The sequence below is a fragment of the Carassius auratus genome, chromosome 36 (genome assembly GCF_003368295.1).
Source record: "Carassius auratus strain Wakin chromosome 36, ASM336829v1, whole genome shotgun sequence".
Classification (NCBI taxonomy): Eukaryota; Metazoa; Chordata; class Actinopteri; order Cypriniformes; family Cyprinidae; genus Carassius; species Carassius auratus.
The window spans coordinates 1969280-1983984 of NC_039278.1; the positions used below are offsets into that span (position 1 = coordinate 1969280).

The following is a 14705-nucleotide window of genomic DNA, read 5'->3' on the forward strand; positions in this document are numbered from 1 at the left end:
GGAACTTTAATCATGCTCAACCTTAGTGCATCTTTTGAGCTAATAGATCATGATATCCTTATTAATCATTTAGAGCATTTTGTGGGTCTGAGAGGGACTGTTTTCAAATTGATTTCTTATTTGAAGGAACAGTCTTTTTCAGTGCAGGTTGGGGAATATTCTTTCTCTTCAGTCTCTGAAGATGTGACTGTCAGTTTATGTGCATATGACAGGAATTTTCAGAAAAATTAATAGAAGACGTAGTCAACCAGACGATGAACACTATTAACAACAATTATTATATGATGCAGTCACACATGAAGCAATATTTGGTAGTTCTGTATGTTGATTCAGGGCTAGCATCATCTGAGGTCCTCTGAGGGTCAGCATCATCTCTTCTCAGGTGTTCTGTTATTGTATGGGAACAGCTCCAGTCAAGACTGCAAAGTCCTGCAGAGAGTTGTGCGCTTAGCTGAGCGCATCTCCGAGTCTGCTTTCCCCTCTCTGCTGGACATCTACTTCAATTGTTGCAGAAGTAAAGCTGCTAAAATCAAAGACTCCATCCACCCCAGTAACCAGCTTTTCACTTTGCTGCCATCTGGTAAATGCTTCCGTAGCCTGATGGCAAAAACCGAGAGACTCAGGAAGAGTTTCTTCCCCCCAGGCCACCAGCCTCTTAACATCTTCAGGTCTACACATAATATTCACTTTATCAGTGAGATGTTCATTCACTACCTTACATTGACATACTGACAGTGTCCATCTGTTTGCACATTTGCCTCTTATACATCCTTGGGTATCCTAAAGACTTTTCATGCACATTATTTTCCATTCTATATTTAATTCTACAGTATACGTCTTTTTATTCCTATTGCATCGCTATATTTACATATTTTTCCATCGGTGTGTTTTTAATAATTGCACTGTCCATGGAGCGGACCTGACACACATTTCACTGCTGGTTATACTACTTTTTATAAGGGTTTGGTTATGCAGTCATGCTCATTGAGTCACTTTGGATGAAACTGCTAAATTAAGTGGAAATAAGTTTTTTCCCCTCTGAGAAAAGAAAAACCCGCACCCACCCACCACCCAAGCTACAGTATGATATGTTGGTTATATGCAAAGTACAGCTTACAGTTTTACTGGCCACATAAAACAAGTGAAATAAAAAGCATAAAGTGAAGCTGATTTTTGCCCCAGAAAAAAAAAAGTTTGTGGAAATTCAAGTCTCCACAAGTGTACACAGTTTCAATAACACGTCTGAAACAAATTCAAAATAATTATCAGCTTTCTGCATTGTGCAAACAAGCTAATATGATTTTGGTTACATCTTTCTAGTAGACACCTTGATAACTTCCTGTTGTCTGATGTGGCAGTGGTTCTGTGGAAAGGAACCTTAAACACTGCCATTTCCCCTTGAACACACAGACGCTTTAAAGTTTAACGGTAAACAGTTTAATGGTTTAACAGCACATCTCCATACACAATGTTGTATGTATTTGCTGACAGCATTGCAAAGCTCCAGTAAAATGTTTAAATTAAAGGATGTTCTAAGGATTCTGAAGAACCAATCTCCAAACTGGCAGAGTCACTTGGTCTTCAGGGAATCATTTTGAGTTCCTTTTAAATCATTTTTGCCATCTGCAGGAGCCGTGTCTGCCTGGGAGGCAAACAGCCTGAAGAGCCTCTTCATAACCAAGACTGATTGAGTTCTTGACTCCTACCAGACACTTTCTTTGATGCTTGGTGTTCAAACAGGACGCTCCAGTACAGGATGTAATCTGTAGAGATCAGTTTTTAGAGAAGACTTCCCAATGCTCATTAAATGACTACAGCAGTCTTACTACAAAAGTCAATATCATTGATAGCAGTTGGTGGCTAATGCAAGGGCTCCAATTATTAAAGCAAAAGCAAGCAAATGCAACCCATTTTAGGAAGATCTGAAGACTTGAAGCTTGCCTTTTAGCGCTCTATGGTTGGCTTCTTGTCTACAAAGCAAGTTTAATCATAAGGTGGAAAGTCCTGGTCAAATAGGTTGATGCATTAAATGTCTAAGTCTTTTACAAAACTTTCTGAAAACGAGCTGAGCCCAGGATTAGGGAGTGTGTGTGTGTGTGTGACAAATCAAATTGTCAGAAAATGTAGTTGAGCAAATATTAAGACCACTGGATTTCAACAGCACTGAACATAATTCAGATTACGGTGAATTGCAAAAATAGGATCTGATTTACCTCACAGGCACAGCCAGTCCGATACAGGTTGAGGTTCCTCTTTTGAACGGAGGAGAGTTGGTCCCAACGCCACACAAGGTCACATAAACCAAAAACCATCACTCCATCCACAAGGTGTCCTTAGAGGGCGAGAAAAACACCCATCTCCATTTATTTTACAGTTTCTCCGATGCTTTTTGAGCTATTAAAATTGTATATTCTATCGCCCTACACCTAACACTCACAGGAAACTTTGTGCATTTCTAAGTTTCAAATCTCAATCTGTATGATTTATAAGAGTTTTGAAAAATGGGTAATGTCTTCATAAGTCACCCTCTCCTTGTAATACCCGTGTCATTATACAGAGCTGTGCCCGGATACGTCAGCAACACACACACACACACACACACACCTAGTCATGTATGATCTTACCTGACAGCAGATACTCGCCGTTTTCCGGACGAGCCCCACATGATGTTTTGCTTGAGTAGAGGACTCGAATATTCTTTTTGTTGGGAGACTTGAAAGTCTGGATTTAAAAAAAAAAAAAAAAAAAAAAAAAACCCACACCACTTGTTAGGAAAAAAAAATTGCCAAATTTAGAATTTGAAATGGTCTCAGGTACAGTTTCTCACCGTGATAACTTTAATACTGTATGCAACCAAGTCGGGGCGAGCGCTGGCAACACTTCCAAGGATCTTCGCTCGAATCACTAATTGGTAAAAGAGTTATTGTTTATTATTCATTAATGTTTCAGTCTACATAAAAACATCACTCAGCCGGTCGGTCTTCGCTCATGATCTCGTCTATGTTTGTGGTTGCTCAAATAATCAATCGCGGTTTTTTTTTTAAATCGAGAAATTGAATTTCACTAATATTTTTTTGCATTCGTTATAGCTGCATGGGACATGCGAGTAGGCCATCTTTGTAATTATTTCACAGGATGACGAATAGCTATATTCTTGTCTGGTATTCATCACTCAAAGTTTCCATCGTGGTTTATTCTTCCAAGTCAATAAAGAATCACATTTCTCAAATACAGCATGATCTTCTTGTTCAGCGATATCTTTCTCAACATGTGTAGAAATCCTTGAGCCAATTTAGGCTTTATGAAAAGGTCAAAAGCTTTAGGTTCTTCCGTTAGTCTAAACTTACAGTATTTATTTTTTTCCATTCACAGAGCATGCGCAGTAAAAACAAATGTATTGCTATTGGGAGCTGGACCACTTTTACAGCTGGGCCGCCCAGTCGGAAATAAAAATAAAATCAACATGGCACCATGCAATCTGGCGCAAACCACCAACGACTAAAGATTGAAGTGTACATAGTATCTTGATTTTTCTTTAGTATGGCCAAACAAGTTACCCACCAATTAGCCTCAGAGCTTAAAATTGTTTTTTTTAGAAATCTATGTGGGGGTTGACCTCAGCCTCTTGTTCGGGGCCTAAACATTCTTTCAGTTAACATGTCATTACTTTAAATCTTGACTGAATGGAGTGTTAGCCATGTTGTTATTTTATTAGAAATATGTGCTCTCTAATTGATCTTCCCTATGCACTATCACAATGTTGCCTTTTTGTGAATGATAGGCTTTGGCTACAGAGCCAGGAACAGGTTATATGGTCTTATGCATTTAGCTCAGTTTTGATCGTAGATGAAATGTAAACTACGAAGTAACTTAATAAACTTTCACTTTTTACCATTTGTGAAGTATAAAGCAGTTTGAATGCTTCATTGCATTACAGGATGGTTCTAATGTGAAAATTATTCCCGAGCAGCTTTCAGCTAGGATCACCCTGCTCTGGAAACTTATTTTGAATAAAACCACGTTATAACCTAAATGTGTTGAACGCTTTCCTCTCAATGAAAAAAAAAAAAAAAAAAAACCTTCTGGTCACATGTATTTTTTTTTTTCCAGCTCTGCAATTCAGCACTATAAGTCATGCCATGTTTATTGCCTTTATATAATATAGCATATTGCTTTAAATCAACAAATAGCCCGTGTTATTGAAACATTTATTCAATAATTTGATTAAAAGGACGAAGACAAACCACGGAAACATAGGTCCTATACGCACTTCAATCCACACACGACGTTCTTGGTTTGCTTCTCATTTAATCGACGCAATTGTTTGAATTTCGTTGTGTATAAATTGTATCTAAATTTAAATCCATGTTTAATCACTTTAAAAAGTAAGGCTTTCTACAAAAACCTATGAAGTGGTCATAATCATGTCTGACCATGTCAAAATGCGGTTCTTTTAATAAAAATAGAAAAAAAAATTTAAAATATGAACCTAAATACTTAAATTTTATTTTAAATGGTTACAGTGTGATATATGGAATACAAGCTATGTTAACATAGTACATTTTCCTTGAATCCATTTTATAACATCGTTATTTTTCTAATATTCCTAAATGGGGTTTAAATTCTTATTTGTGCTTAAAAAAAAAAAAAAAAAAAAAAAAAACAAAGTACATTTATTGAATTGTTGTCGCTAGGCACACCTGCGTCATGACGTCATCGCACGTTTCAGTAGGTGGCCCGCCCGTGATGTGCTTCATTCAGAGTAAATACACAATCACAGAAGTCATCACGGCTGCGCTCTCTTTTTCATTTTTCATGTTTATCATACTTTTCAGGAGTACTACAACAGCACCTAACAATGTTAGGAAGGAGAGAGAATTTCCGGGTCCAATACGGCTGGTTTTCGTGTACTTAAAAGTCATTGACAAATGTTGTTCAGTCCTTCAATTAAAATTTTTATACCTTTTAGTAGATTTAGTGCCCCTTTTAGATTTATAAATTAATACAAAAAGAAAACGAGTCCAAGTGTAAAATAAAGCACGGTCAAATCTTTATTAGAATCATATTGCACTTGAATCCAGTTAAATATGTAATCTGCCTGCAGGTGTCTGCATAATTCGGGTTTCTTAAAATGCACTCAGGGCTTTACCATTACTCCAAAGCACTCGTAGATCTACAATGATTTTCAAGTGCTACTTAAGTTACTGCTTTTGGGAAACAGACCGTAAAATTAAGATCAGTCGTACGATCGTTTACGAACTTCTAGGCTCACGAAGCTTTTGGGAAACTAAGCCCAGTCTGTTAATAAATGTATTCTTGAGATTAAACGGTTTCCACAAGCCCTTAAAACGGACTCTTCCTCGCAGTAAAATGCTCTCGATCCGGGACGTTTACATGCGCAATAAAGGCCTACTCAAAATCAACTTTAAATTTCTGTTCAAATCCTCAAAACACTTCGACTTTAATCTCGTAATCTTAGAATTTTTCTTTTTTTCACGTGGCCCTAAAACGCAGTCCTAGTCTTTGGTATCAAGTTTATATAATAAAGCCGGTAATAAACGGGTTCAAAAGCTTGTTTATTCGAAGGCAGCAATGTTTCAGCATTTTAGGGACTGCACCACATAGGCTAGGCTACATGACTTACGGAGGAACCGCAATGAGACAATACGGTTTAAAATAATAATAATAAATGGCAACACCAGCATTGGAGCCTAAACCATGCAACCCTAGTTACTACTCAACACTGCTCTCCATAAAGCTAACGTCTAGTTTCTTATTTCAAAGCAGCATGCGACTTTTAGATTTTTAAATGGCATCTATAGCTGTTCCTGTTTAATTAGCCATGCATGCGATGACTTACCAATATCAGACACGCAGAACACCTGTTGAGGATGTCTTTGGACACAAGTACAGCCCTCGGCCACCTGCTCATTCAGTCCCACAGACAGGAAGAACAGCAGTCCTAGAGTAACAGCAGCAGACAGCGGGACACTCATACTCACAGCACAAGATTAAACAATATACTTAAGGTAATGACCAGATAGAGCTTTCTTGTTCTTTCTCTAGAGATTTCTAGATCGCATCTTATATAGCTCTTATATTTCCCTCCCATCTGACCTCACTAACGAGGTTGCCAGGTTTTACAACAAAACGCACCTAATCGCTTCCAGCGAGTAAAGTAAAAAAAAAAAAAAAAAAACGGGATTGCACCTCACTACTACGGTGGCCGAGAGAGCTCAACCCGCTGCAACATAAGAAAACATAAATAGATTATGGTCCATAGATAAATGTAAAGAGGTTAACAAACATTAAACACAAATAAATAGAATGCTAAAGTCAGTTAGAAAGTCCAACTGAAATCAAAATGTACCATATTTACTTTGTTTGCCTAAAAGTTATCGTTTTGTGTTGAACAATTCATCCATGCAAGTCAATCCAGACACACACAAACATTTTTTGGCTTCTAATCTTTAATCAAAATCTGAAAATGCCCCTCCCCTCTGCATTGGAGGACCTTCCCTGATGACGTAGATTTGACGGTTTGGAGGTGTGTTCCATTCGACAGGGTCCCTACGCAGTGTTCACTGCTCCCTACTCCCTGAGCACTGTATATCAGTTGAAGTGGACTTCACTGACAATAACCGCTCATTTGGAACGCGCTGCAGACGTCATCAAAGAAAGTCACCTATGGCGTCGCGCAGATTATGATATAAATATATAAGACTACATTCATATTTAAATTTTTTATTACAATCACATTTAAAATATGTACAATATACAATAAAAAAAACATTGAGTACTATATAATGAAAAACGTATGTTTATTATACACTTTAATTGACAATTGCTGCTGTGACTATTAACAGAATTGAAGCCCTGCTGTCATGCAAATATGAAAATAACTTTTATTTGGTTAACTGTATAGCCTATATGTGTTTTTAATAAATGGTCATATAAATTGCATAGTGGTCTCGTGCTCCTTCTTCCTGCGCACAGCCGTATAGTGAACACTTAGGTAAATAAAGTAAAAAAATAAAGAAAAATGGCAGAGCCTCCTCTGCTTCTAGTCACTTTTACATTATCATACCTTTTTACAGTCCGTAATGAATATGAACGAAGACAGCGAAGACGGCCGTTCTGACTGGTGATGACGTGCTGCGCGCAATGACAGTTTGGGGATAATCGCTCTCCACTTCCTGTGAAGTGATGTATCGATGTTCACTTATTCCCTGTGCCGTGCTCAGTGCCCTTCGAACTGAACATGTTCGCTCCTTTCGGATTGGAATCTCACTTAAGATGGCGGAATACCCTGTGAAGTCCACTTCGCAGTACACTTACGGTCGAAAGGAACGCACCTTGGGTGTCTGCTTAGCATCCGTAACCACGCCCCTCCAACTGACAGTGGACAGGCTGCCTGTGTGTTTGCAGCATTGACAGCTTGTGAGAGGAGAGATGGCGAGGAGGGGCATGTTTGGTGGCGCTCATGAAACACTTTTCCCATTCCCTAATATTGCCTCATTACGGTCCAGATGGCTCGAATTTTTACATTTCAAAGAAGTAGGGATAAGTGAGAGGTCATGGATGTGCTTTAGGCACTTCAAACGCAAATGCTTCAAAAGTTGATTGTTTGCCTATATCAACCATAATTGGAGGGTGTACCAACTCCAGGGTAAGGCTAAAAGCAGCCAAATGTATTAACAAGGGCCACCACTAACGAAACCTTTAAGCCGAAAACTGCAAACTGCTTGTATGCAGCACACATCTCTCAAATGCATGTACTAAAATATATTCTGCAATTCGAGATTACCATTATAAGGCACACTATTATATATATATATATATATATATATATTTTTTTTTTTTGTTTTTTTGTCATTTAATGCACAAATAAATGTGAACTCAGTGCACTTATGCAAGAAAATATGCGAAAATTAAAACATATAAATGTGTGAAAAAACTCTTATAATATACTCTTAAACTTTTATATTCTGGCATTTATGACTGTTGACTTCGGCCTTTTTAAAAATTGTATCACTATGCATGCCTCATCCAGGAGTATGCAATGTTGAAGAGCAAGCATTTGGGAGTTTCTAGAAGCTGAATAAACAATAAAGCTATAGTCAGCCCCTTTATTAAAATAGCTGGAGGTAAGGAATAATACAAAAAGAGTCATATTCACTATTCTTATTTACCAATATCTCAGTTACAGTTAAGAAAATTAATTGTACTAATTTGTGTTTTAGACACTAAAACAGTCCAGTGCTTTATAATCAAACATATTTTTATATTGAAATAATGAAGATTTCTGTTCCACCCCAAACTGGTTGCTGGCCACTCCCTGACTTTGTTGTTTGTGATGGGGGAATTCACAAGAGTCCAGAATTCAGTCAGCGAACGCACACGCGCTTAACAAAACTGATGAGTTTCAGTGAGGACTCATCTGAACGCTTCTGTTTTGCCATTGAATTCCTAAACCCAACAGAATTGTGTGTGATTGGTTAAAATGTGCAACACTGTAAAAACACCTAAATTAAAATACGTCCGCATTCGACACTGTATAATCATATTCACTTTGTTTGCAATAGACGTAATAGATTATATTTGTTTATGCAGGGGCATTTTTTTTGTCAGATTAAGTGGCATTTTTGCCCCAAGTCCCCATACGTGGACAGACGCTCCGCCTATGGTCACAACCACAACTTTGCCTGGAATTTATTTGTGAATCGCCTGTGTAATTTGCAAACTGTGAAACATTTCTTGTGTCAGGACATGCTGACAATCCACAGATAAATGGACTCCACCCACCGTCTACTCAAGCCAATCAGACAACAGCCACATTTTGCTGACCAATCGTAGCACGATCTCGCTATAGACACCAGTTTTGCTGTAGGGTGGTCTCTCCTGAGATTACTTTCATCTGCATTAACTCAAATATGTAATATAAGGGCCATAAAATGGGTACAGTAAAATATTTTCTGTATTTCCTGGATTTCCTTTGACTAATAGACCGTGTATCATGCCAACCAAGTCATAGTATTTTATGTTAAGTGCCAGAGACTCAGTGCCTGATGAAGTGTAGTAGGTTAGACTAGTGTGTATGCGCATTTACACTGTGTTCTTTCACTGTATGATTCAGTTTATTAAAGTACATTTCAAATGTCACAAAATTCAAGATATGGGAGCAGAAAATGTATACATTTATATCATTTAATATACAGGTGCTGGTCATATAATTAGAATATTATCAAAAAGTTGATTTATTTCACTTATTCCATTCAAAAAGTGAAACATTTTCAAATCTTCTTCACAATACCCCATAGATTTTCTGTGTGGTTAAGGTCAGGTGAGTTTGCTGGCCAATTAAGGACGGGGATACCATGGTCCTTTAACTAGATACTTGTAGCTTTGGCACTGTGTGCAGGTGCCAAGTCCTGTTGGAGAATGAGATCTGCATCTTCATAAAGTTGGTCAGCAGCAGGAAGCATGAAGTGCTCTAAAACTTCCTGGTATACAGCTGTGTTGACCTTTGACCTCAGAAAACACAGTGGACCAACACCAGCAGATGACATGGCACCCCAAACCATCACTGACTGTGGAAACTTTACACTGGACCTCAAGCAACGTGGATTGTGTTCCTCTCCTCTCTTCCTCCAGACTCTGGGACCCTGATTTCCAAAGGAAATGCTAAATTGACTTTCATCAGAGAACATAACTGTGGAGCACTCAGCAGCAGTCCAGTCCTTCTTGAAGCGAGACGCTTCTGACGCTGTCTGTTGTTCAAGAGTGTCTTGACACAAGGAATGTGAAGCTGAAACCCATGTATTGCATACGTCTGTGTGTAGTGATTCTTGAAGCACTGACTCCAGCTGCAGTCCACTCTTTGTGAATCTCCCCCACATCTTTGAATGGGTTTTGTTTCACAATCCTCTCCAGGGTGCAGTTATCCATATTGCTTGTACACTTTTTTCCACCACATCTTTTCCTTCCCTTCTCCTCTCTATTAATGTGCTTGGACACGGAGCTCTGTGGACAGCCAGCCTCTTTTGCAATGACCTTTTGTGTCTTGCCCTCCTTGTGCAAGGTGTCAATGGTCGTCTTTTGGAGAACTGTCTGGTCAGCAGTCTTCCCCATGATTGTGTAGCCTACAGAACTAGACTGACAGACCATTTAAAGGCTTTCCAGGTGTTTTGAGTTAATTATCTGATTAGAGTGTGGCACCAGGTGTCTGTAATATTGAACCTTTTCACAATATTCTAATTTTCTGAAATACTGAATTTGGGATTTTCCTTAGTTGTCAGTTATAAACATCAAAATGATTTATTATTTTAATCGCAATATCTGGCAACATTGCCGGCATTAGTCTGGCAGTAATCAGTGTAAATCAACTAAGTGTAAATAGCTATAGATTTTAAAATAGTAGGATTTTCTGCTATTTATACTACAAATAGTGGCAATTATCTGCACCTCAGTATTGTAGTACATAATAAAACAGTATGAAATAATAATTTATTGAGTGTACATTTAAATTTTAATTCAAATTATTAAATGGATGCCATCTTATTGGGACAATAAAGCCCTCTCTATCCTTACCCTACCCAATACTTCATTTTCAACTTTTTGTTTATTTACTTCATTTTCATTGAAAATAAATGCTTTTCTGATGTGATTTGAATTTTGAAAAGGGTGAAAAAAATTTTGCCAGAAGGCGGATTCAAACCCTGGTCGATCAAGTCAAAATGTGTATGATATACGTATTATCTTCTGCACCACTAGAGCTGACAGTTGCAGATTTTTTATTTGGTAAGAAAAAAAAATGATATTACCTGTCAGAAACATTATCAACGCCTCTCAAAACGCTGTCTGACACTTGTGCAGAGATCTGTAGAACACGTAACTTAGTGTACAGAATGAAATGAAATATGCAAACACTGGCCATTAAGAAATTCAGTACAATATTCAGTATAGTAGTTAAACTTTCACAAATCATACTATAAACATTCATAACAGCACTAGACAAAGTTATCAGCTATATAATGGTTATAAACTAAAATGATAAAATAAATATGTATTGTTGCAACTTACATGAGTAATAGTTAAAATAACTGACAAAATTATCCAACCCATAAATATAGTAAAATAAAAACAAACTTTGATGCAATAAATAGGGTATGATTTAAAACTGAGCATCCCTTCAAAAACATCAAAATTTCTGTCTCTTTTCAAGTGTTAGTATAGCTGTATAATATCTCAAAAATATTTAATAAGGGGGTTATTATAGAAACCCACTGGACCTCACTAATTCTCAAAGCCTGGCTACAGCCATGTATTTATCAATGTCATTTATTTTCTCCAAAAATCAACATGATTTCAAATGTGATATTAAAATGATGTGATATTAATATACAGTTCAACAAAGAAAAAGTGAATTAAGAGACTTAAGTTTTTGCCAGTGCTATTTTGACAAAAAAAAATCGAAACATTTAAATGTTTCAGTTCTATCGCAATGACTCACTTATTAACAGTGACTTGAATTTTACATGTAAACCATGTTTTCATTAAAAAAAAAAGAATTTTAAATGTCAGTATTTAAAGTTTTTTGTTTAAAATAAAATGAATGGAAGGAGAGTGACAGGTCTGTGGCTATCTGTAAGTGAAGTGTTTAATGTAGGTTTTTTGAGCAGTGGGATTTCCCAAGCCTGCTTGAATGATGTTGGGAAGATGCCTGTGAGGAGAGATGTGTTGATGGTGTGTTTTAGTGCTGGTAGAAGTGTTGGAGAGATTGCTTGGAGGAGGTGTGAGGGGATTGGGTCTAGAGGGCATGTTGTAGGATGGCTGGAGAGGAGAAGTTTTGATATTTCTGCCTCAATAAGGGGATAGAAGGAGAAGATGGGAGTTTTAGCAGTGGGTGTGGTTGGTATGAAGTCCTGTGTGTGGGGGGCTTAGAATTGCTTTTTATTTAAAAAAATAATGTAATATGTCAGTGTTCAACGTTTTTTGTTTAAAATATCAAAACATTATCTATGCATTTGTAACTGCAGGTTAAATCATCCCAGGTCCATCTGCTGTATTAAACACTGTGCCATCTAAATGCCTCTTCAGATGCAGCTTCTGTGTTTCTTCTGCATTGTAAAGATTAATTTAGTTTATATTTATACCATTTGCTTGGTAACAGCCCAAATGTCTCATTATTCTAATTGACTAATTATATGCAAGAATTTGACTCAAAGTCAAAAAGCACAGTTTTAGAAAAAAAAAGGCTTTATGAATGTAAAAAAAAATGCTCATAAAAGGAAAAACAATTTAAACTTATTGGTAGATTAATTTCTATCACTGCTGTGAACCACCACAGAATATCAAAGACTTCATACATCATTAGATCCATATAGCAGCTCATATACGTCGGCCTGACTGAAAAATGAGGAAATGCTGTTGGCTGTTGTATGAAGGCAATCCAACGGAGATGAGGAAGAACTGCGTTTGTGTTTGTCTCCATGTCGTCGAAACGCTGTTATTTTCATCCCGGAGTCCAATCATCTTTGTTTGGGCCTTCCAGGGACGCTGTACTTGGAGATTAATGGTTACAATTTATGTTTAACTCGGTTCCCGAAAATTATAATCCACAGGTAAAACTATGTGCAGCACATTTTGCTGAGGACAGTCTGCTGAGGACAACTTTCTCAATCTCAATCAGTTTAATGCCGGATTCGCACAATTATTATTTTTAAAAGATGGAGCTGTTCCCTCTTTGTCTGGAGAAGGTGTTGTTTATGGACCACAGCCGGTAAGTGTATTTTATTATTTAAGCTGGTGCGTTTAACAGCTTCTGTATCTTACTACAAAAAGGGCAAGGCTGTTTAGCTTTGTTAACTAGATGGAAGGGCTGTGCAAAAAAATGAATGCGATTTTCACGCGCATCTCGTCAGTAACGCATCTTCAGATAAGGATTGCCAGGTTTCAAAACAAATCCTGCCCACTTGCTTCTCAAAAGCGTTTCCAGGAGGTCGGCCTGCTCTCAGCTGGATTGAATCACAACACAGGAATCGCTGGCCCAATCAGAACTCGTTACGTATTTATGAAGGAGGGACTTTATAGAACAAGGAAGTCATCAGCCCGTTTTTATGACAGTGAAAACAGCGGTAAACAGATGAATTGTGTGAAAAATACTGTTTTTTTACACGCGAAACATGAACACGTTATATTGCACACTGTAAACACAATCAAAGCTTCAAAAAAACATGAAACACACACACACACCCACATATATATGGATCTTATCTTAAAAGGATGAGTTGAGTTAAAAAAAATGATCCCCCTCGCAGTTGTCACAAAGGGGTAAATTAATTATAGTTAAATAATTACATAGACCAACATAATTTTTTTTGTACCAGGCTGAATATGGAGAGTAAATTTTGAAATTAAATGCTATTTTATGTGTTTTTGATTGAAGTGTTAATGTTCAGTTATGTTTGACATTTTAGAGAGTTTGAAGTTACGTTGACGTTTCCATTGAGCATTGCAGTCTTTATTATTGTCCAGAACAGTAGAGCTTATAGTTATGGATACTACTCCTCTTAGATACTGAGCTTTTTTCAACAGCTTCGGTGGTGCTGGGGCAGAATTTTCCAGTATTTATCAAGTATTTTCCTACTTGAGCTGATTAAATCTTTTAAATGTAAAAAAAGACAAAAAAGACAAAAACAATCAGTTCTCATTTAAAATCATAGACTTTTGAGAATCAACTTAATAAATGAGTACATTTCACTAATTATATTAAATTAATTGTGTCATAGATAAATTAATTTAGGAGATTTTGCATGATTTATTCAGATTCCATTAAAATGTGTTGCCGCACAGTGATGTGTGTTCAGGGAGTACATGAGCGAGCTGAGGACACAGCCCTGAGGAGCACCAGTGTTGAGGGTCAGTGGGGATGAGGTGTTGTTGCCCATTCTGAGCACCTGACTTCTGCCTGTCAGGAAGTCCAGGATCCAGCTGCACAGAGGTCTGTTTAGTCCCAGAGTCTAGAGCTTGGTAACAAGTGTGGCAGGCACTGTGGTGTTAAATGCTGAGCTGTAGTCCACAAACAGCATCATCACATAGGTGTTCTTATTTTCCAGGTGGGAGAGAGCAGTATGTAGAGTGAAAGCAATAGCATCATCTGTGGAACGGTTGCTACAATATTCATATTGTAGCAGATCAAGTAAGGCAGGCAGCACAGAGCAGATGTAATCTCTGACGAGTCTCTCAAAACACTTGCTGAAGATGGGTGTCAGATCAATGGGCCTCCAGTCATTTAAACATGTGATCTTATTTTACTTTGGTATGGTCACAATGGTGGAGAGGGACGGACAGAGAGAGGGGGATGACCCAGACCCAGCTAGTTTGAATGCGCATGCTCAGTGCACACGGTCTGGGATGCCATCAGGACCCGCGGCCTTGCAGATATTCACCTGTCGGAAGGATCGTTTTACATCCGCGACAGAGATGGAGAGTGCACTCAGCTCTTCTGCTGCAGCCGCGGGAGCGATCTCTATATAGGGGGTGTCGTCAGCCTCGAAACAAGCATAAACTCTATTAAACTCATCCAGTAGAGGTGGCAATGTATACATACAGTTTTTATACATACAAAACATGTCTGCAATACACTATTTGTCTGTACCTGTTGAAATGTATTGACTAGATGAAGTACATATATTGTGCTGCTT

General features: G+C 37.8%; 2 protein-coding genes and 1 long non-coding RNA gene across 4 annotated transcripts in view; 2 read left to right on the top strand and 1 right to left on the bottom strand.

Moving 5' to 3' along the window:
* Positions 1-14705, top strand: part of LOC113054931 (synapsin-2) — a 113303-nt gene that overhangs the window by 36744 nt on the left and 61854 nt on the right. The gene's annotated exons all lie outside the window — the stretch shown is intronic.
* Positions 1415-6083, bottom strand: LOC113054934 (metalloproteinase inhibitor 3-like). Its single transcript, XM_026220742.1, has 5 exons — positions 5861-6083; positions 2828-2904; positions 2625-2721; positions 2214-2332; positions 1415-1763 (listed from the first exon to the last, which is right to left on the bottom strand). Exons 1-5 carry the CDS (start codon positions 5994-5996, stop codon positions 1611-1613), a joined length of 582 nt encoding a protein of 193 aa, XP_026076527.1. The 5' UTR covers positions 5997-6083; the 3' UTR covers positions 1415-1610.
* Positions 3357-4636, top strand: LOC113054936 (uncharacterized). The gene is made up of 2 exons (XR_003277463.1): positions 3357-3759; positions 4558-4636. It is a non-coding gene; the product is annotated as an uncharacterized LOC113054936 (long non-coding RNA).